The 21451-nt window shown below is 45.3% G+C and overlaps 1 protein-coding gene across 3 annotated transcripts in view; it reads right to left on the minus strand.

Annotated features, from left to right (window-relative positions):
• Nucleotides 1–1220: 1220 nt before the first annotated feature.
• LOC125940100 (venom metalloproteinase antarease-like TpachMP_A) overlaps nt 1221–21451 on the minus strand; it is a 212640-nt gene continuing 192409 nt past the window's right edge. For all 3 annotated transcript variants that reach the window (XM_049655773.1, XM_049655774.1, XM_049655772.1), the window contains 4 exons: nt 18807–18980; nt 11247–11388; nt 6307–6441; nt 1221–1403 (listed from right to left, as the gene is read on the minus strand). In XM_049655773.1, the coding sequence (XP_049511730.1) occupies nt 1245–1403; nt 6307–6441; nt 11247–11388; nt 18807–18980 (610 nt within the window). In that variant the 3' untranslated portion in view covers nt 1221–1244. The remainder of the gene's footprint in view (nt 1404–6306; nt 6442–11246; nt 11389–18806; nt 18981–21451) is intronic.

Below are 21451 nucleotides of genomic sequence, written 5' to 3' on the forward strand. Positions count from 1 at the left end.
CTTGGTATCAATACCTGGATAAGGGGTCAAGGGGGCCTAATGTGGCCCTAAAACTCCCGCTGATCTGTGATGCTTAGCTACGGCATACTGGACAGCGACCCTATTATGAACGGACACACCAGTTGCAGGCGCTGCACCGGCTACGCCAGATGCCTCGTCGAGGCCATTTTGCTTCTGCCACTGCGGAAACTGAGCTGTGTCACTAGCCGCTGACGTTGTCAGCATTAGTGATCTTCACACGTAAGGAGATGCTATTTCTTGTTTGTGTAATAAATTCTGGTGTAGCCACAAAATGTTTCATTTTTCTGCAATTCAACATCGCCTTGTTTGAGCCCGTGAAAACTGCAAGTAATTATGTGTTGATGAACGCTTGTTAACAGCGACGCTGTTTAAGCCATAGTTTGTGGTGCGTCGCCGTGGTAGCCATGGCAGCCCAAGTGAGGAGGAGGAGACGGCGTGCGCATGCACGCGGTCTCCTCGCCAGCTCCCTGCCTTCCCGACCCCCGCCTCTCTTCTTTACGCGACGCGCTGAGCCCGGAGAAAAAATGGTGAAAGCGTGCACGAGGCCGCGCAAAGCTCAAGACACAGCGAAACTGGCCGATTGATATCGAGCGGCTAGTCTCTAGCGCGTTCGGCGTCGGCAAGCAGCGGCGTTCTTGGCACTGTGTCAATCTTGGTTAGCCTGCCTGCGTTTGTACCATGCCAGGAGCGCTGTCGCTCGTAGGCACCCACGCGTCCAGCGCTGGTCACGCGAAATGTCGCGATAGATAGATACCTCTGAAAATGATCGCTCGAGAATACCTTCCTACATGCATAGTTAAGTTAAACCAAGTTAAGACCTATCATCAACCAAGTTCATACCTAGCAGTAGCAGCCAGTAAGCTTCGCTGTGCCTAAACTTTGCGCGAGCGAGTGCAAACTTGCCTGATTTTTTTTTATCTCCGTACTACAAATATTCCTCCCGCGACAAGCTTGTTTTCCGTTAACAAACTTTTAGACAATAAATAACACTCAAGTTCAGGAATAAAAATTGCCCAGCAAGTAAAAAGCACCATCGTGGACCAACAGTCAGAAAGTGGAATAATCAGTCTCGGTAAGGCTAATGTGCCTTTCTGTTGATGAGTCACTTGCGGGAAAACACACTGATAATGTGCCAGGTAAACTTTAGTGCACATAGATGAAAATATTCTTTTGTGTCGTGTATATTTATTAGGGAAATTTAAAATATTGTGTGTATTTATTATTTATATTTCAAGTGGGGCTCGAAGGTCCGACATTTTATCCGTGTCTGATTCTTTCAAGGCATCAGATACCTGAATGTTAGCTCTTGTGAGATTCATTATCCACTCATGTAATGGTGGTTGTTTACGTGGAACCTCCATGCAAATCTGATATTTGCAGACCTGCAAACAAGAAAGTACAAATAATAGAGCTCCTACCGTCTCACAAGCCCGAGCAATAAAATATACTCCACAAAAATAGGGCAAATTCTTTCGACGTAGAGAAGTGTTGTTTGATCATGTACACAGAACAAATGAAATTAAAACATAGCTATATGGGCTATACCCGTTGTTTTTATTTGTGTTAAAGCACTTTATTACATTAGTGCGCAGTGAGACGACATTAAGCATTTCCTCCACGTTAATTAGTTTATTGGCAAGGGCGCTGCGCTGATGAGCTTGAGATTGCGGGTTCGGTTTCGGCCGCGCGTTGATTAGCGGCGAAATGTAAAAACACTCGTGTAGGTAATTAGGGCGCACGTTAAGAAATTCAATGGGGTCAAAATTATTCCCGAGAGCCGACTAGGGCGTGCGTCATTAAGATGTCAAATAACTGTCACCCGCAAAACAGTACAATTTGTTCTCGTTAGCTTCAAAAGCAGATTGTTTGTACCCTTCCAATGAATCAAAGAATCATTTGTGTTGTTTTATTTCTGAAGAAATAGCTCATGTTACTCTCCAGCCCCAACTGTTAAAATATTGTGAATGAACCTCTTTAATGCCAACTAGAGTCATTACTTGGTCAGGACATGGCATGTGGCGCGTTTTATTGAAACTTTTTGGGGCCACCTTAGAGGACCCGGTTCAGTACGCTCAGTACGCATTTAGGGGGCGTATTCTGTAAGAGCCCACCTTGTGGACTCTCTATTTCGTCTGTCGCTGATTGGCTGCAGCTGTGCGAGCGAGAAGGAGAGTGGCTGGAGGCAGCTGTCTCCTCCTCACTCGTGCAGCTGCAGTCAGCCAGCAGTGGCCAAAATGGACAGTCCACTACGTGGACTCTTCCAAAATACACCCCCAGTGCTGAGTACGCATGAATTGAGCACACCAATGACATCCGTCTATCTCGACAATGATTTTATCTATTCTCGGCATTGAATAAGGAAGCATAGTTTGTTTATTATGAGCCGTTAGCCTCTGCCGAGATGAAATGACCTGCCTTTTTTTCCGTACAGTTATAATGGCTGAGACATAAAATGAAAGTAGAATTCCTGATGATACCAGTCGGCATCTTTCCTTGAAGCACTTGTGTAAGCACTTTCTTCTCATGATGGGGACTATACGGCGTTCTCTAGACGATAACGATGTCTAGTTATAGGAATTGTACCTCGGTCGTTGCTGAACCTAGATGTGGCCCAAAGCAAAAACGTTTTAAGAACGTCAAATTTACGTCATCTGCGCAAGACAGTAAGTTTACGGTCAGTCTTGAGGACGATGTAAAGCTGATCACACCTCCTCGTATGATGACCATGTTGTTCCAGAGGATTTTATTCTTGCGTGGCATATAAGGCATTGATAAGAGAAAGCCATAACAGACTTAAGGCACCACAAATGCTTCAAAATTCAACGTTTTGCCTTCAAACTGAAGATATACTCGTGTGTTTATAAGATTCCCCGCAAGACTCCTCGTAGGTATAAACCCCGATAGATTTCCCATGCTTGATATTGTCATCATTTACTAGGCTATCCTTGAATCAATTGACGAAATCTCTAGTATGAATCAAAATTGAGAAAGGTGGCCTATTACTAGCACATGTACCCACAGAATGCATGTCTTAATGAGAAATATTCTTTCCTCAACAGTGTAGCCTTCCTGGCTAAGGCCTTACAATGAATAGAGCCTCCTACTGAAATACTAGTTTAATTAGTGCTGGTCCCTGCTACCTCCAGCGATGTGGTTGTGCTTTTGTCACAGCGATCGCCTCGACTAACAAATTTTTCCTAACCAGGTATGCTGTATTCAGAGGCTGTAGCATACTTATATTCAAAGAGCAATCTTTGCATACGGGGTAGTGACCTACGTTTATTCTTTTTTTTTGATAATGTGTAGTCGTGCAGTGTATGACCAAGAGAATGACAAAAGGATAGGCCAGTGTTGGCCAGCAGTACGAAACAAGAGCAACTTTTTCAAAATATATTCGCTGATATTGGCGGCTTTCTGCGTTTTGACAGTAGCACTGGTCCAGATCTTTACAGGATTCATTTGGAATGCACTTAAGAAGCTCTTCCTCTATGAAGTCTAAAAGTGTTTGGATACAATATTATTTACAAGTCAAATCAGTTTCGCACTTGCCCAGAAATAATACTCTAATTGTACAGGTGCTCTTCATTTTTGTTATTTATTTCTTAGTGAGGGATACAGTAACAGTCTAACCAAGCATCTACGCTGGAGGAGGTAGATCAACACAAGGTTTCACAAACAGCTCTTCGCCCTGAACCATCACATGCATATTAGTCACTGCTGAACGACCATGTGCCTCTTTGGCTCTCTGATGCGCTCGAATCACCTGATCACTATAAAATATCGTTCACTGCCGAATTTCTATGTACAAAGTATAAATTACGGTGCTTCCTGGACAGCAGCGGACCATCAATCAGAGACGACGTGCCCGCCATTCCAAGCGGTAAATGCGGAAGTGAGAGCTTTTCAATGACTATGCAGGTGGAAGCTACATCTGCACCTAAACGTGTGGTCAGCTTATCTGATAGGGATTCTTTGGTTGCACGGGCATGTCTTCAATAAGAATGACCTAAGCCGTGTTGGTCGCCTTGCCATCTTTTAACGAGACCTCAAGGTGCGCGGTGTGAATGGTTGATCATCTAAAAAATGACTGCTCTGAAAATCTGAGGGGCAGCTCGTATCTCGACTCCTATAACCTTGGATAGATCGGCCTATTGGAGTGGTAGCACTACATTGTTAGAGTTCTACCATACATAGCGTGCAGTTGAGCTGTCCATAGTTGAGGGTGGAATATAGGCGATAATTTGTCTGAAGCCACAACATCAGGAAAAGGTTAAGCGCCCACGATACCCAATGGGAAAGACGACTAGGGCTCGTGGATTTAAACTGCGCTTTCAGAGGTCATCATTCTAGATTGAAAGCAGCTTTAGGAACGAAAAATGTGCAAATGTTATGATACTCCCTTATGCGAAATTTGAGTGCCATTTTATACGTGCTTTCATTTCGCAATATATTGAGACAAATGATAGGAGACCGAAGTCACCGCACCGACTGGCAGTGGGCCCGTGCCATCAGCTCCTTCATATAGGGAGGGGAAGTATGGGAAAGCTGGCATGGTGAGCGACACAAGAGCCAGCTGTGTAAAAAAAAAACGGCCAAGTTCGTACTCGGTCGTGCAAAGCTTACGCACAGCGAAACTGCCGATCCTCAAGCGTTACTTGGTGCTGCTGCTAGGTAATAACTTGGTTGCTGCTAGGGCTATACTTGGTCTAACTTAACTACTAATGTAGGGCAGCGCGCAGCTGGTGGGCGCTCGACGGGGCCGCGTCTGTGTCGGGCGAAGCGAGCGCGCACCTGCGCCGGCGATTACTAGGCAACGCGAGGTGACGTCATCGCTACTGCTTCGGCGCATGTTCAACTAGGCGAGGTTGGGCCAGGTGGTGCGCAGCTGTTCCTTCCTTCTGTTAGGCAACTGTGCGCAATTTTCTGCGGACTTGGGTCGTTTCTCCTCCAGCTTAAAAAAATCGTTTTTGTCGACAATACCTTCAATTTCGAGGTTGTTTGTTATGTGTAAAGATGACGACGATAGAGTGAGCAGTGGCACGAGCATGTTCGCGTGGTTACGCTGATAGACGCCGACACTCAAACCAGAAACGGACGCCGAAGAGCTGGGCTCCAATAAGTCTGGAGGCTTCCCGGCGGCATGAACCGCCATACTTCCGAACGCCTGGTTTACATGTCCCCACTTCTTCCGCCTCGTTCTCTCTCACTAATATATATACATATATATACGAAGTATTTTTTTTTCAAACTTCTGCGAGGGCAAGGACAGCGCAGCGTGTCCGTGACTCACTGCTGCCACTCATGTGTTGTGTTTATTCCATGTGTTATTTTTTATCCATTTTTCTTTGTCACCGAAGACCAGTCAAAAACAGGTAAGGATGGGTTCGCCTACCTTCCGGTGCAAAGAAGATGAGGATAGAATACAACACATAGAAACACAAAAAATCCCGCGCCTTTCCACTGCTTTGAAGTTTGATTACCAGCGAAGCAGTTTTAACTTAGATCGAAGGTATGACCAAATTTTATTTCTCTTCAGTGGCGGCGATGGCGATCATCCCCGAGAGAGACAGACGCAAACACTTTTATTTTTGTCGGCAGTCTTGATCGTCGGGATAAATTCACGTGGAGGACTACCGCCAATTCGGGAAGCCGGAGCAAACTAGACATGCGCAGCGGGACCACCACACGGCGGAAAGTAGGCACGCGCGACGGGACCGCCACGCCGGGAGAGCGGAAGGAAACTAGACATGCAAGCTTTTGGAACGATGACAAAGGGAAGGTGGTGGGAGCGTACACATGGACGACGCGGGTCGCACAGAGGCAAATCTTTTAGATACCCTTATTATCTACCTGAGAGGCGACTGATTTTCAAACTTGTGCCTATCGATCACTAATCTGCTGAAAATGCATATCCAAGTGATGAGATGTATAAGCTTTTGCATATAATGAAGCAATTTTGCATCAAATCCGGGAGCCGAGTTTTCGCACACGCAGATCTGTTACCGGACACGAAAAACACATAAAGCACTAGCCATATAGAGCTGCGCTGTGAAATGCACAACAATCCTCTGTAGTCCCCCAATTACAGGGGGGAATTAACAAACTGAGAGGGAGAAAAAGAGAACAAACTATAAGTAGTAGTTGTATATTGAAACACCCCCTCCGCGATATATATATATATATATATATATATATATATATATATCTTGAAATGTACATTTTTAGGAAACATGATATTTGTAACTCATTTTCGCTAATACTCATTCCGTTGCTTAATCATCTTACCTTTTGTCCACCACCAATGGCGCTACAATCTGTGTAATCTGGTGCTGAATGCATGTGGTGTACTTTTTCTCCATCTGCACCAATTGTTGTGCAAACCACAATGCAGTTTCCAATGTTGTGTTGCTCGCTGTAATACTAAAATGCAGAAAAAATAACATTAGCAATCACATATTCAACTTCGTGAAGATCAATTTAGCTTCTCTAAATGAAGCTTCACAAAGCAATAGCGCTGGTGTACTTAGATTTAGGTGCGTATTGCTGAAAGCCATGCTGTCAAAACTGCTCCCTAGTCTCCAGTGTGGCACACTCCGTGCTTATGTTTTTATTCTCTCCTGCGAGTTCCCAGATTATAAAGGTTTTTTTAACTTCTATAATTGTTGAACTGAACTGCACAGGTACACTTAGGTACGTCCTGGTAGCAGATAAATTGGAGATGAAATGTGCGATAAATAGCTGCGCAGGGACCATAAGGAGAAGCTGCATAACTTTGGGTAGTTACAGGGCCATGTTTATAGTGTAATAATAAACATCCCTTGTTCATGCATCTTGCGTGCTGTAACATGTGCGCCAACTTCCGCATGACAGTTTCATTGTTAAGGTACGGTGTATACAATACCCCGAGCTGTGCAGCGTACGTCGAGTAAATCCTAAAGCGGTGGCTGTCAGCAGTGCCCACCGCTTTGCATGCTCCAGCCGGTATCATGTTATCACACTCTCGGACGCCAAATATATTACGTGGTACTGATGGCTTTAACATGAAATTTCCCTGTACCAGCGTGAACAAGCACATCCTGTGCTACAAAATATTATGGTTAGCAAATGTAATTACTTTCGAGGCACAGGGCGAGTCTAGTACGGGATGCATGAAAATGAAATACATTCTGTGTCGGTTGCTGATTTATATGTAATGATCATCAACAAGGATGATCATGATGATTAAAAAATCCAAAGGTTTACATAAAAAATTATGACTTGGTTATTGGACACGCTGATTGGGGAACCCTACAATATTCTGACAGCCTCAAATTGCTTGCCGTGCACCGTATCAAAGGTACAGGGTTAACCACATCTAAGGTGAACACCTCATTGGTATTCAAGCCGGTAAAACAACAGCGTTCATTCTACTTCACGAGTGAAATGTTTGTTATACGATGTGTAATCATGGTGGCGATAAACGCAATAATGATTTTTCGAATTATGTACTGAACGTTAGCTTCTATGATGTCTTGAATACTAATGAGGTGTTCACCTTAGATGTGGTCGACCCTGTACATGAGTGTTCTTTGCTCTTTGGCCCCATAGAAATACGGACGCCGTGGCCGGTATTGAAACTTCTTATTCGGACTGAGCAGGAGAACGCCATAGCTACCGAGACATCGCAGCGCGCCTGTCTTCATGCTATCGACAACCTACACCAATTTTGACTAAGGATCTTTGGCCTCTGCGACATCCCTGAGACATCAAAATGAACGCTCGACATTCATCTGCATGGATTCAAAACGATCAATGTATCTTTGTTATCTGGATTAAATAATTGTTCTTGCCCCAATATTTGAAATCCACCTTCAGTATCACACGCCCCTTGCTACTTTTTGCCCGGCTGGCCTTAAGCTAGACTAATCACAATGCTGCGTACATTGCTTCACATTCATTCTTCTGTTGCAAACTTAACCGCTACGATGAGCCTACCTAAACCAGAAGAAGTACGTGCTTTGAAATGATTTCCGGTGATCTATACTTCTAAGGAATTCGAAGCTTCGTAATATGCGTTCGTGCTGTTATAGTTTTGTATAAAATGTTCGGAAAGCCATTTACATTTGCAGCGAAGCTATTAAGGTTAGCTTCTGTGTGGTTTTAATGCGGATGATTAAGCCGGCGTGTGGCGGCGTGCTAAGAATCAGTCAGACGCTACCTGCATTATAGTTCCGCATTTCCGACTTGAACTTCAATAAGCAGTGATCAAAATAAAGTATATCTTGTGCACCCCTCACACAAATCGGCAACGCCTTGTTCACACGATGTCTCTCTTTTTTATTGTTGCGGGGGGGGGGGGGTCTTTAATCCGCAATTATTGGTTCTCACATGGCATTTTACCGGTGCCGCGTTGAAGGTCAGCAAAGACGTTCGTGGGGCTGTGATGGTCACAGTTAACGGCGTCGTCCACCAATGCAGTCAGCATGAGGGCCAAGCCTAAGCGGCCGTTTTACAAGAGCGTCATTGACGAGTCGTTGCTGAGAACCCCTAAAATTAGACGCCAGTTACGTAAGAACGATGTGTGAAGTCGCTTTGCTTCTTTTATGGTTGGCATATATGTAAAACTATGTTTCAAAGAGAAACAGCATAACACCACGCTCATCGAACTGCATTCAACCTCGCCATATTTTAGTCCTTTGGACCCACATACACCCACTTCGACCCGGACACATGATAGTGCATCAGCACTCGTTACTGCTAAAATTGAGCATCGTCAAGTATGCACGCTCGCTTTGGCTTTCCGCCTTTTCTGAAAACCCATACCGAACGCGCGCGTCTTGTGATGGTTAGGGCAATCGGAAAATTTCGCCTGTGCCTGTTTGGCCGCTCTGCCCATGTAAATTATGACCACGACGCACTTTTAGCTTTGCGAATTCTATATAGATAGTTAAACGGGCAAGTTAAAAGCGCGAAGATGGAAGCACTGCGCTCCTCCTGCGCTGTTCGTCGGTCATGCTCTTCCGTGAGCCTGCCGCATAACGTGAACGTTTCTGGTCATCATCTTTCTCAAAAACCTCAAGGCCATTTAACACAATGTTTCTGCTTGGAAGAGTGCATGCTCTCTATCGTTCAAAAATATCTACACTTATAGCATGCCGCTGACAGCTTCCGATGCCTTATTGTGGCTCATCCAGAAGCCCCACCTGGTGATTCTGACCTCTGAGTTATGCCCATCTTTAGTTTAGGCCACATTGAGGATAGGCAGCCTCGCGATCCTGTGTTATTACGTATTCTAGTAAACGTAATTCAGAAGATGCTGTCCCTGATTTTTGTGACATGAACTTGCCATGTTTGTTACTATTATCAATTTGCCATGCAGCAGTTCTATTTCCGAAATCAAGCTCTGTATCAAGCGACATTTCGTAGTGATAGCGCTGAACGACTTTTGGCCGACCCACAGCATCTTCAACAAGCAAATCTCCTGTAGCTTCATCGGCTAAGCATCTCGCACTTACTGCGGGTATCATAAGATACGGGCAGTGGATAGTTCATTGGACAGGGGAAACCGTAAGTTTAGCCCAGTTGCTGCGTCATCCTAAAATATGTGCTTGCAGCGCGAGGCTTCAACGTGGTCGGAGAGGAGTAAACATGGACAACGCTGTCAGTGTTTCCTTGCAGGGTCCGTTTTCTGGATCCACCAATGGGATAGGCGGGGGATTAGGGGAGGTGGGACAGTAACCACCAAACTTAAAAAAACCTGAGTCTTCGGCCTATGATGGCAGCGAATAACAGAACGTAACGCTGACTGTTAGCAAGGATGCCTAGCTTACTTGATTCGAGTGGGGACATTATGTGAGAACATGCAACCACAAATCAATGGAACGTTGTCAACAGAAAACTCAATGAGCATTGCCCAACGGAAGTATCATGAAAATGACCTCATGCTGGCTCACTGGGTATTTTAGTTTCATTGAATTTGACTTGAATCAACGATGCTTCAACAAATCAACAAAGGAAATTTTCAATACTCATTTTTATAAGGGGTACCACTGGGTATGTGGCCCTCTTCAATGAGAAACAAAAAACATTCCGCTAACACCATCATGTCAAAAACACAACGGCGATACTCTAGCACCATTTTTATAATTTATAAGCTTGGTTTCTGGCTTTTGTTTCATGCCTACAACACTTCAACCGATATTCAAAACAGCGGCGGTCAGTCTTTCGTGACTTCCTCCAGGACCCGGGGGTTGTAGCTTTCTGCCCTTTTCTCCGTATTTCGCTATCTCTTGGCGTTTAAACATGTTCGCCAATGGCTTATTTTCCACGAGTTCCTTTAATAACGTGCCGAAGGCCGTGTCGGCCGGAGCGGAGCTCTCGACAGACACTCAGGCGAGTTTCTTGGCTTGCAGCAACGACCACGCGGCAAGTGCTTGGAATTTCCGCCACAGATTTTTTGCACGTGCTAGCGTTTGACAACTGATTTATTATTGCGAGTTATTAGGCTTTGTCGGCATCAACGACCACCGCACGTCGTTCGCTTCAAATACATTGTACACCACACACCACTGAGGTCATTTCGAAAGCGGCATTGCTTTTGGTTAGTAAGAAGAGATTCGAGCTATGGAAGTATGTTAGCAGGTATGTTATGGCACCACAGCTTTAGAAAAGGGATTGAATGGGATATAGTCAAACTGTTTTTTAATATCCACGTGTATGAACGCAGTTTAAAAGCCCGTCGTGTGGAAGTTCCATTAGGAGCCTTGCGCACAAGAATCCTTCAGAAAACCATGTTGCCCTTGCCTAAAGAAGTTAATATCCAGAAGTTGCAATATTTTATGTGCGTATATAATGCGTTGAAAAATTTTGCAGCACATGCAGCTTGATAACAAACTTCCATAGCTTGAACCTTTGCCAGAAAGCCAAAAGTGCTCCACTCAATAAAACTCTTTGTATTTCTTTTTAGAATTAGGCGGCTAAACCTCGTGTCCCTGGTTTAGCGGACCAAGCAATATTTGAGGGCTTCATAAGAATCATAAGTGCACATTTCATTACTTTAAGCTGTCGCAACTGCGACCTACTGGCTTGCTGTTTAGTATTAGGTTTTTGTATAAATAGTCTTCAGACTTTTGCTGACAGTGTAAGCAGTCATTTATTTTTGAGCTGAAAATTTTATTCGTATATTTGAGTGCATAGCACAAATGAACCGCTTACATTGCAGGAAGGTAAATATATTTGCAACTTACCGGCAGGTGTTCCACACTAGAATTACGGTAGAGGTATTTGCAATACCTGCCTGCATCCACGATGGGCTTGCGCAGGTTTGCTTCAGACAGCGGTGGCCACCGTCGCGACCGCTTATTTAAAAGGCATTTACCCCGTGAGCTTCTGAAAATAAAATGTTTTGTCAATATTAAGACCGCATTCAAGAAAAAAATATTTATGTAATCCTAAACCTAATTGATAATATTTTGAGGCAATCGTCACCCGAGAAGTCCTATAGATGAAGGCAAAATTATTAGTTTTTATTGCAGTTTGTTTTCCTTTTGGCATATGTACAATACACTAAGCCCTTTCTATAAGTTGCCTTGGATATTAAAAAAAATAAACGTGGATTTGTTAAAGCCAACGAAGCATTATCATTTGGAACATTTTTCAATTAACCTTCAAATTTCAGAGCCTTGAATCAATCAGCCTCTCCTCCTCGCGCCCAGCGAGGAGGAGAGGCGATGTGTATAAGAAAAGGTGTTTCTGTGCGGCACGCACTTTCGGATAACGGATGCGCATTGCAGCTGGGCTGCGATGCGACTATGGGAAGACCATGAGTAGTGCGTACTGAGTAAAAGGCTGCCTACCGCGAGCGTGAGAGAGAAAGTTGGCTCGTGAACGGGCTCGTCGCTTGCTCTCATTAATCATCATCAGCCTATATTTGTGTCCACTGCAGGACGAAGGTCACTCTATTGCGCTAGCTGATTCCGACTTGCGCCTGCAAATTTCCTAACTTCATCACCTCACCTAGATTTCTTCAATCGTCGACTGCGCTTCTCTTGGTATCCAATATGTAACTCTAATGGTCCACCGTTTAACCATGCTACGCATTCACTCGCCTGCCCAGCACCGTTTCTTCCTTTTAATGTCAACTAGAATATCGGCTATCCCCGTTTGGGGCGCCATAACGTAAAATGGTTCCAAACTGTTTTGATTCCAATTTCTGCAATCAGCCTCCACGATTGGTCAAAACATTTTTGGGCCTCTCCCAACTTCGCCTGTCTGTCATGCGACGTCACGAAAACCGCGATAGCTCCCCATCTGATATAACGTGTACACACTGATTATGCATGATTAAACCGCACAAAAGAAAAATAATTATTCCGGATTCGACGCCTTTTGCACCATTAATCCTCTGCTATTGGTCCAATGTTTTCCGGCTACGCCCACTTCGCCTGTCTGTCATGCGACCTCACAAAACCGCGAAAACTCACCACGTCAAAGTGACGTGTACGCGAAAACAATGCATTAATATGCCGAACAAAACTGAAAGTTTTTCTGAATTGCCACAGACTGCGCCGTTCCGAAAGGAATAGAAGATGGCTGATCGGCGATAGCTCAGGCCCTCGCTACTCGCACCTGCCGGTGAGTATGTATTTATATGCGCATGATAAACCTTTTTGCGTGGCAGTAAAACGTTATCGAGCCCTTTCGGCATGCATGCGAAATCGCTCTGCCAACTCTTCCTTGCTGAGGATCCGTTTTAGCGGTATTCTTATCCTTCCGTTGCACGCCGCTGCTATTTTCGACCAGCCACCGCAAGCTAAGTAAGGCGAAGCGGACCAATTGGACAAGCCTGCACCACGCTCCTCATGCGGTTATCTATTTTCACTGTGCTGGCACGGCCCCATCGAAACCCTCTCCACTAGAGAGTGCTCCTCGCCTCTTGTCAGCCAATTAGATAAGAAAAACCGCTGAGTGTAGACAATGTAATTGGTTTTGACAGCGAGCAAAGCTGACATCCTATAAACGAGGAGAGTGTTTGATTGGGTTGTTCAGACAACACTGCGGGTCACCGCCCGATGCTGTCGTCGGTGGTTACGTAAATTTGACGTCAGGAGTTTGTAATCAAAATATTTTGGAATCATTTTACGTTATAGCGCCCTTGTTCTCTGATCCACACCACTCTCTTCCTGTCTCTTAATGCTAGGCCTAACATTTTTCGTTCCATTACTGGCGCGCCAAAAAAAGGGGCAGTGCAACTTACACGAGAAAAAAAAAGCACGCCAAAACACAGAGAAATGTCACGCGAAAAAAAGTTTGCGTAGCTTGCACTAAAGAAACAGCGGAACTGATCGGCACCTAGCTGGTCCTGGCCATACTGCTTATGCTTTTCCCAAATTTATTGATTATTGATTGATTATCAATTACCTATTGATTGGCTATAGATTGGCTATCGCCAGGTAATGGCCTCGTATTTGGGCTAGCTAGGCTAAGCATTACCAAGTCATCCATAGCATCTTCCGGAATTTCATCTTCTTTCTGGGGTTTTACATGCCAAAGCTAGTTCTGATTATGAGGAACGCCGTAGTGGAGGGCTGCGGATTAATTTTGACCACCTAGGGTTCTTTAACGTGCACTCCAACGCAAGCACACGGGCATTTTTGCAACTTGCCTCCATCAAAATTTATTGTTTATTGATCGATTATTGCTTGTATATTGATTGGCTATCAATTGGCTATCGCAAGGTGAAGCGAGGCGCAGCTAACGCGGAGTGACGTCATCGCAAGCACGGTGGCGAAGGAGGTAGGCGAAGCGAGGCGCATCTCTGCGCAGGGACGTCATCGCTAGGCGAGTTTTTGCGAACTACACGCGGGGAAAATAAAAGCTTAAACAGCTACGCTGTTAAAATCACACACTGAGAGAGCCGCAAATATGTAGCAGCACCAACGAGGCAACGCGAAGAGCTGCTGCCGACGCCGTCCACGTTTCCCTGCGTTCGTGCCGAACGTGCGCGATGTCCGTGATTGCAGCCGATGCCTTTGGCGGCGGCTCGGCAGCTTTCGAGCAGAGAGTCGGAAACTCGTCAAGTAGCGTCGGAAGTACCAGCCTCTTCTCTCAACGCAACGTTTGAATGTAATGTGTGTTCGTGTTGTAGATCTCTGTCTACTAGTGTTTACGAGATTGCATCACTTGCAACACATGCGCCCTCGCAATGATCTAGAGCCCAGCACAATTGGCATAATAAAATGCTAATAAACAGGGAGCACCTGCAAGCGAAGGCGATTGACGAACGATGTGACCCCTCCGCGCTCGTATCTCCCTACACCTTTTGGAAAAGCCGTATAGCGCAGTAGCTTAGTAATTGTGGGCCATAAGTCAATGAAAGCTGTCAACGCGACACTTTATGCTCGCATACACTTGTCAAGTAAACGCTCTTCTGATAGGGGTTCCCAACGGTCAATTGGCTATGGTCTTAGAAATGATTTCCCCACAACGGTGATTCCCAAGCAGTAGCCCCGTTAACGCCGCATAAGAACTGCTTCAAATACTCTTATTTTCCAAGAACAATAGTTGATTGGAGATAACTTCCTGACGAAGTCGTTACAGTAAATTCTCTATCCCTTTTTTATGTGCGACTACATTCTTGACTGTCGCATATAATTTATTTGCTTCTTTTTGCTTGCATTCTGTCCTTTTGTCATGGTGAATTCAAGCGTCGGCAAGATTGCCTGTAATGTATGTTGTATGACAGTACTTGTATGTTCCCACGCTGCTAAGATCTTGTAAAAGATCGGAGTATCTATAAATAAATAAATAAATAAATAAATAAATAAATAAATAAATAAATAAATAAATAAATAAATAAATAAATAAAATGAGCACGATGCGCGCAGTGTATGATGAATGCGGTTTTACGCGTTCTGTGCCATCACCGCGATAGTCACCCGCCACTGACTATCAATTATCCCATTGTGATTTGCTCGTCAAGCAAGGGTCATCGGCCACCTACCGCTAGCCGTTTCTTTGCACCCTCTTTGCAGCCGTTCTGCCGTTCCGTTCGGCGAGACCAGGATGAAGGAAAACGCCGATCCCAAGCTTTCCGAGCAACAATTAAATAACTTGCACTTTTCAGCAGCAGGCTTACAGTCCCATATAGCAGAACCAATGGAAATCTCAAAATCGCCGTTACAGGCTCTGCAGAAAACTGCGCTGCAACTATGAAGTGCATCGCTTCATTGCTTCAATGGTAATTGCAATAACGTCAGCAGTCATTGGGAGAAAGATTCTGCCATTTTTTTTAGATGCATAGGGATAGTAAGGGGCTGAAAAATAAAATTTGAAAAAGAAAACATTGACTAAGAAGAAGATGAGATACCGATTGGAGGAAACAGCAGCTAACGCAGGTAGCAATAGATGAAGATGAACCAATTCGTACTCGAAAAAATCAGCGTGCACGAAAGGCCAAATCAGCAGACGGGCAGATAGGCTGACACATTCAAGAACGAGATTTGGCGCACCCTAAATTCTAGTCTGAGGGCCATAACTGATGAGGCGCCGTTGTCTTGCTCCAGAACCTGCGCTGGGCCAGATCTACTTCAAAACGTTTGACACGCCAGTGCGCTTAGCGCTTGCTATGGCAACGCTCCTGCAGGTCAAGGCCAATGTTGTTTCTGACCTTTGAGCAAATCTATTCATGCGCGCCGCGTCAGTGCACTCATCACGGATGTTGATTTGCCGGGGCACCGCAGTAACTGAGCGACCTCTTCGACGCATCAGGTGTGCCGCTGTTCACGGGTATAGCCAGCCCTCGAATTAGCAATGCTACCAACAATACCTACAACAATCACCGCGAGTGAGTGTTCGGTACCGTAAGCGCAATTAAGTGTTTGCTGAAGTGCTTAGCTCTAAGACATTACTTTTACCAGATGAGCTGTTGAAGCTGAGCGACAGTCCGCACCATGCGAACAGAAAATGTGCGCCGATCCTGCTGTAGTGCAGAATGGGTTCAAGCGCAATGGCATATACCCCTGTGAACTAGCGAAGTTGAGCCTGGCTAAGTCCCTAAGCATGGTTGGAACTTCTTAAGCTTAGTCAGTCATCAATAGATAATCGATAGCTAATTAATAGCTAATCGATAATCTATCAATAATCAATAAATTCTGGAAAATGCTGGGGATGACATTGTAGTGCTTAGCCTCGCCCAAATACGTGGCCAATACCTTGCAATATCCAATCGATAGCCAATCGATAGCTAATCGATAATCTATCAATAATCAATAAATTCTGAAAAATTCTGGGGATGACTAGGTAGTGCAAAAGCCAGGACTAGCTAGGTGCCCATCAGCTTTGCTGTCTCTTTAGCATTGCGCCTCTAGTTGGGGAAAGTAAGGGGTGAGTTACTATACGCCATTGAAAAAAATTTAACGCAATTTTTTTAGATTGTGTATTGAATGAGTGAGGGTAGAAGGTAGGCAGAGAAGACTGGCAACAAAAACTAAATCAGTGTTTGTAGAGTTTATCTTTGTAGATATTGAAGCACTTTAAAGCCATCCTTTCTTTGCCTCTCCCATTGACTTTTCCACTGCTGCTGATGTCTGATACTCCTTGGGGTCGTTCACAACGTGTATATATGTGGCAGGAGTGCGGCAGAGAGGAAAGGTGACGAGACAAATTCATTTGGACCCTTCCCTCGCGTCTCCACAATTACATCTATAGCTCCCTGGGTGTCAGCACAATGGCATTTCCACTGCTGCAGTTACCCGTGAGCCCCGCTTAAGCGCATCGGATAAGGTTAAGTGCTGTTCAGGTCGGATCTGCCGGATCGAGACACTACGACAGACACGCTGCAACAACAAGAATCACAATGGCTGTGGGGCGATCGCCTGACCACGTTCAGAGACCTCACAAAACACTACAGACTCGAAAGACGCAAATTCCCGTCACCGCACGTTAAATTAAACAGGAAAGAGGCCGTAAGCTTACGCTTACTACAAACACACAGTTACCCAAGTCCGGCAGTCTTACGCCACTGTTACCCTAGCTTATATCCGACTAATGCTTGTAAAGCGTGCGGACTCAGAGCAACGCTGCGACACATGCTCTGGGAATGTGCCGGCAACAACGGTACCGAAACCGCCGCCGTTCGCGACGCGCCCATAACGGCAGGCGTTAATAGATTAAAGGAAGCCTCGACCTCGCTCATTCCAGCCGTTGTCCCGGCTGCTGGGGCCGCCGGGGACCTTCTCCGTCGGCGTCGCCACCGCCGGGAGGCGGCCCTGAAAAGTTCGGAGCTGGAAGATCAGCTCTGGGCCGTCCAGCAAGCCGAAGATGCCGCCCGAGTCCAAGGACTTCGAGCCGATACCTGAGGCTACTAAAAGCAACGTGCCGGCACTTTAAAGCAAAGTTTATTTCTTCTTCTTCAGAGAGGAGGTAGATAAAATGGTAGAGATGAGGTAGAGAGAGGAGGCGGTAGAACCGACATGGGTAGAATCGACGGGTGAATAACAGCCTTTCCGCTCTTATCGTGGTGGTTAGCATATATTGGTGGGAGCATGGGATAGGTAAAGGCGACGTAAGAAAGCAAGCAAACGGTAATCCTAGACACGGCAGCAGTTGTGGACCAAGCGCATAAATTTAAATTCACGGTACGGTACCCAGTACGATTCTGTAGTTCCTAAAAATCTAAACCGTGCAAATTTATGAAGCTGACAACTTATGCAGGGAGTGCGGGCGCAAAGCCACATAAAAGTACAGCACCGTCTCGTCGACACTACGAAAGCGGCCCCTGTCAAATTAACACTTTTCTACCGGTTGCGGTAGTTTTGTGGCTATGGGGTTTCTCATCGTTACGCGTTCAATCGCGAACGTGGCAGCCGCATTTCAACATGGACTAAATTGTATAATCGCTCGTGTAATTAAATTTATTGCAGCCTAAATAAACGCAGGTGAATTAAATTATTCCGGAGTCCCCAATGACACACAACAACACCTCGAGAAAACACCTTTGGCTGTGTGTTCTGTGTACTGCGTTGACAAACACTAGTGGTTCACGCAATGCAACGTTTAGCATCAATTCACCACTCTCGTATTGAACTACGAGCTCAAGAACCTAAACATTCGCCGTCAGCATCACTGCCAGTTACCGTCAACCAACGCAAACAGCACGAAAATCTTCACCTATAACGATTGCCACAGGACGTGTAATACGCATTTTTTTTTTTAATTTTGTGTTTTGTCACTTTAGACAAATTGTTTAAATGAAGTCTGGGTTTGTGCCGAACCTTAATGCCTTGCCGTCATTCTGTTGACTTGAACAAGTGTGTCAGCCAAACCTACAAGTTGCAGTAAAATTTTCTAAATATTTTTTTACATAGAACGGGATCAGGATTGTGCTGTGTGTTCGTCACTATACACATGTCCGAGGGGTTGGCAAAGCTACCGATCACCACACTCACCTCGGGTTTGTTGACCTCGGTAACTTTGTCCATAACGTGGACATTTGAAACATCTGTCAGGGTGTGGTATCTACGCTCTTACACACTAGTTTACACATACTGCCTCGGTGATATTGCGCTGTACGCTCGAGCAAAATATTAGTATATAGGTGTATGCATACTTGAAAATCAAATCTGATATATCCTTCGTTTCTTCATCATAAGGTGTTAAATTTGTGTGTTGTAGTAACACGGACAGGTCACAATACGAGATTGAAGCAAGGTATTTCTATGTTATCACATCGCCTCAAATTTGTGTTCACTTGCACTGTGTTTATTTCAGTGTATATGTAGTATGTAAAGGAAAGTAAAACAACTTACCTTAGAAACGCCATAACTTGATCGCGGGTGCAAGTAGACAATTGGAGGAAGGAGTCTTGCTGTGGCTGAAAGTATTCTGCCATAATAAGTTTTCGATCATCCGGACAATTTAGTGCTCCAGGGCTATCCTTAAGGTAAACGGGTGCGGCTTTTGTATCATGTACTGAGCCTACGCTGAAAAATGTGAAAGTGAGGCTGGAATAACTAATACTCAACAAGGTGGTGTGATTTTCACAAACTTTGCAAACTATTTGACATCCCTTGTCATTTGTATAATGTACTCAACTCGCAATACAAAAGTATGGAATGTTTGTGGCGTTTCCGAAAAATCACCGGTGATTATGATTATCCCCATTGCAAATTTGGAGCGCAGCTCTCTACGTGTATTCATTGCGCTATATATTGGCTGGCGTGCACAATCTGTCTCATGCGGCGCGTTGCAAACGGAGCGAAGTGTGGCGCGACTGCCTGCCAATCGGGAAATCGCGAGAGCCAGCGCGTAGGTGACGCGTGGGCGCGATTCACAGCAGCCGCCACCGACAGACCTCCCATACGACGCGCGCTACTCTGGTGCCATCTCGGAGCCATCGTCGCCGCACTACGCTTTTCTTCTCACTCTTTCGCCATACCCTCCTCCTCCTTTCCTCATCATCAATTGGCTATCGCAAGGTCATACCAAGTCATACCATCCTCGATACCTTCACCACCATACATTCGCTAGTTCACAGGGGTGTGTGCCATTGCGCTTGGACCCTTTCTGCACTACCAACATCGGCCCACATTTTCTGTTCGCTCTGCACGGACTAACGGTCGGCGTAAACAGCTCCGCTGTTAAAACGACGAGCCAGAATGGCTAATGTGCTGGCTCAAAATTCTGACAGACCGGCACTGACACATGCCACTCCCTTCTTACGAAAAAAACATTTACAGTCACTTTGGTATACGCCAAAGAGGGTGAAAGCTAAAACTTGCGCACCTAAGAGAGTCATTAAATTGCTTAACGCTCTCATTCGAATGCATTGTTACTTCTTGTTACTTGTTTTTGTTTTCACCAAAGGGCGTGCGTTCGAGTGCCTTATTTGACGCTACCCTAATTATCTCTGCCCTAGTTAACACCAAAGTCAAGGGTGCGACTCCCACCAAAGGTCCTGGGTTCGAGTGCCCTTAATAACTATATTATTTACCTGTGCCTTAATTAACTTTGCCTAAACACCAAACGTCATGGGTTCGACTCCCGCATAAGCGCGGGGGTTCGACTCCAACCGAAGGTCGTGGGTTCGAGTGCCGGAATGAAATCTATCTTAATTAACTTAGCTTTTTTTCGTCATGAAGAGAGGCATCGGAGCCAGCTGTGGAAGAAGACGACGAACGCGAGAGCATTGGCACGAGCGCGACGGGCGGTATGGGAACGCTGGCATGATGAGCGGCGTCGGAGTCAGCTGTGGAAGAAGGCGACGACTAATGCACGAGCAGGGGCACGAGCATGTCTCTCAAAGATGGCGAACTTACATGAATATCTGTACCGCACGCCGCGTTTTCAAGGCCACCGTCTCATCAGGCATTTAAGGCTTTCGCCTTAATATACAGGGTGTCCCAGCTATCACGCAGTACGATTTAAAAGAAGAGAGGAACGGCGTTACGTGAAGCAAACCTAGTGCGAATTGTTTCCAGTACAGTGGAATAGCCGCCAGTAATTTTTTGGTTATTGAGATTTATTTGGTAATTGTAATTATTATCTAACTCGAGAAATACTGTCCTAATTATCAAAGTGTCAATGAGAAGATTGTGGAGCCGCATGAAAAACTCCCGATACAGCTTTCTGTTGCTCAATACATGCTACATAAATGTGTTTTTCCGAGCTTGAAAGAAGCCTGCGAATACACGCAAAATGCCTCAAGCGGCCAGTCCCGCAGCAATTCTGCGTGTATTCGTGGGCTTTCTAGGAAATGTAATAGGCGGTGGATTATCAATTTTTCGAAGACATTGCAGGGACAGCTTATTAGTGCTATATGCCGGTAACTCGAAACAGACGATGGATCCTTGCCCTGTTTTAGGATAGGAATTATAATAGCCTCTTTTCGATCAAAAACTACAGACTTACCAGATCGAAATAAGTAAGACGATCCGCAAACAAACCACAGGAAGCACAATCAGAGAACGAACCGAGAAGCCATACAGCAGACCGGGGCTCGCAGCTATGTCCCAAGAAAGCAACCATGGCTAGACGCAAGAACGCCAATAAAGAAAACTTCGAAATATGGCAGCGGAACTACCGGGGGTATCGTCGCAAAAAGGGACTATTAACACACTGGTGGCCGCTCAACAAACCCCGCCGGGAATAATAGCCCTTCAAGAGGTTGGTACCCAACCCAGTCTCCAAGGATACGAAGTGTACACAACAAACGACAACGATTGGAAAGTAGCTACACTCGTAGAAAAGACAATCACTGCATTTTGGCACGACCCCATCGCTGAAGTAGAGATCTCCCATCTCATCGTGGAATTCATATACAAAGGCAATAGAAAGAAGAGTGCCTTCGTACTAAATATCTATAGTCCCCCTAGCCAAAGGAAGGCAGAGTTTAGTGAACTACTAAAAAAGACCGTCTACCTCGCTAAGGGCAGCCTGCTAGTGATTGTAGCCG

This window comes from Dermacentor silvarum, chromosome 9 (genome assembly GCF_013339745.2).
Source record: "Dermacentor silvarum isolate Dsil-2018 chromosome 9, BIME_Dsil_1.4, whole genome shotgun sequence".
NCBI classification, from domain to species: domain Eukaryota; kingdom Metazoa; phylum Arthropoda; class Arachnida; order Ixodida; family Ixodidae; genus Dermacentor; species Dermacentor silvarum.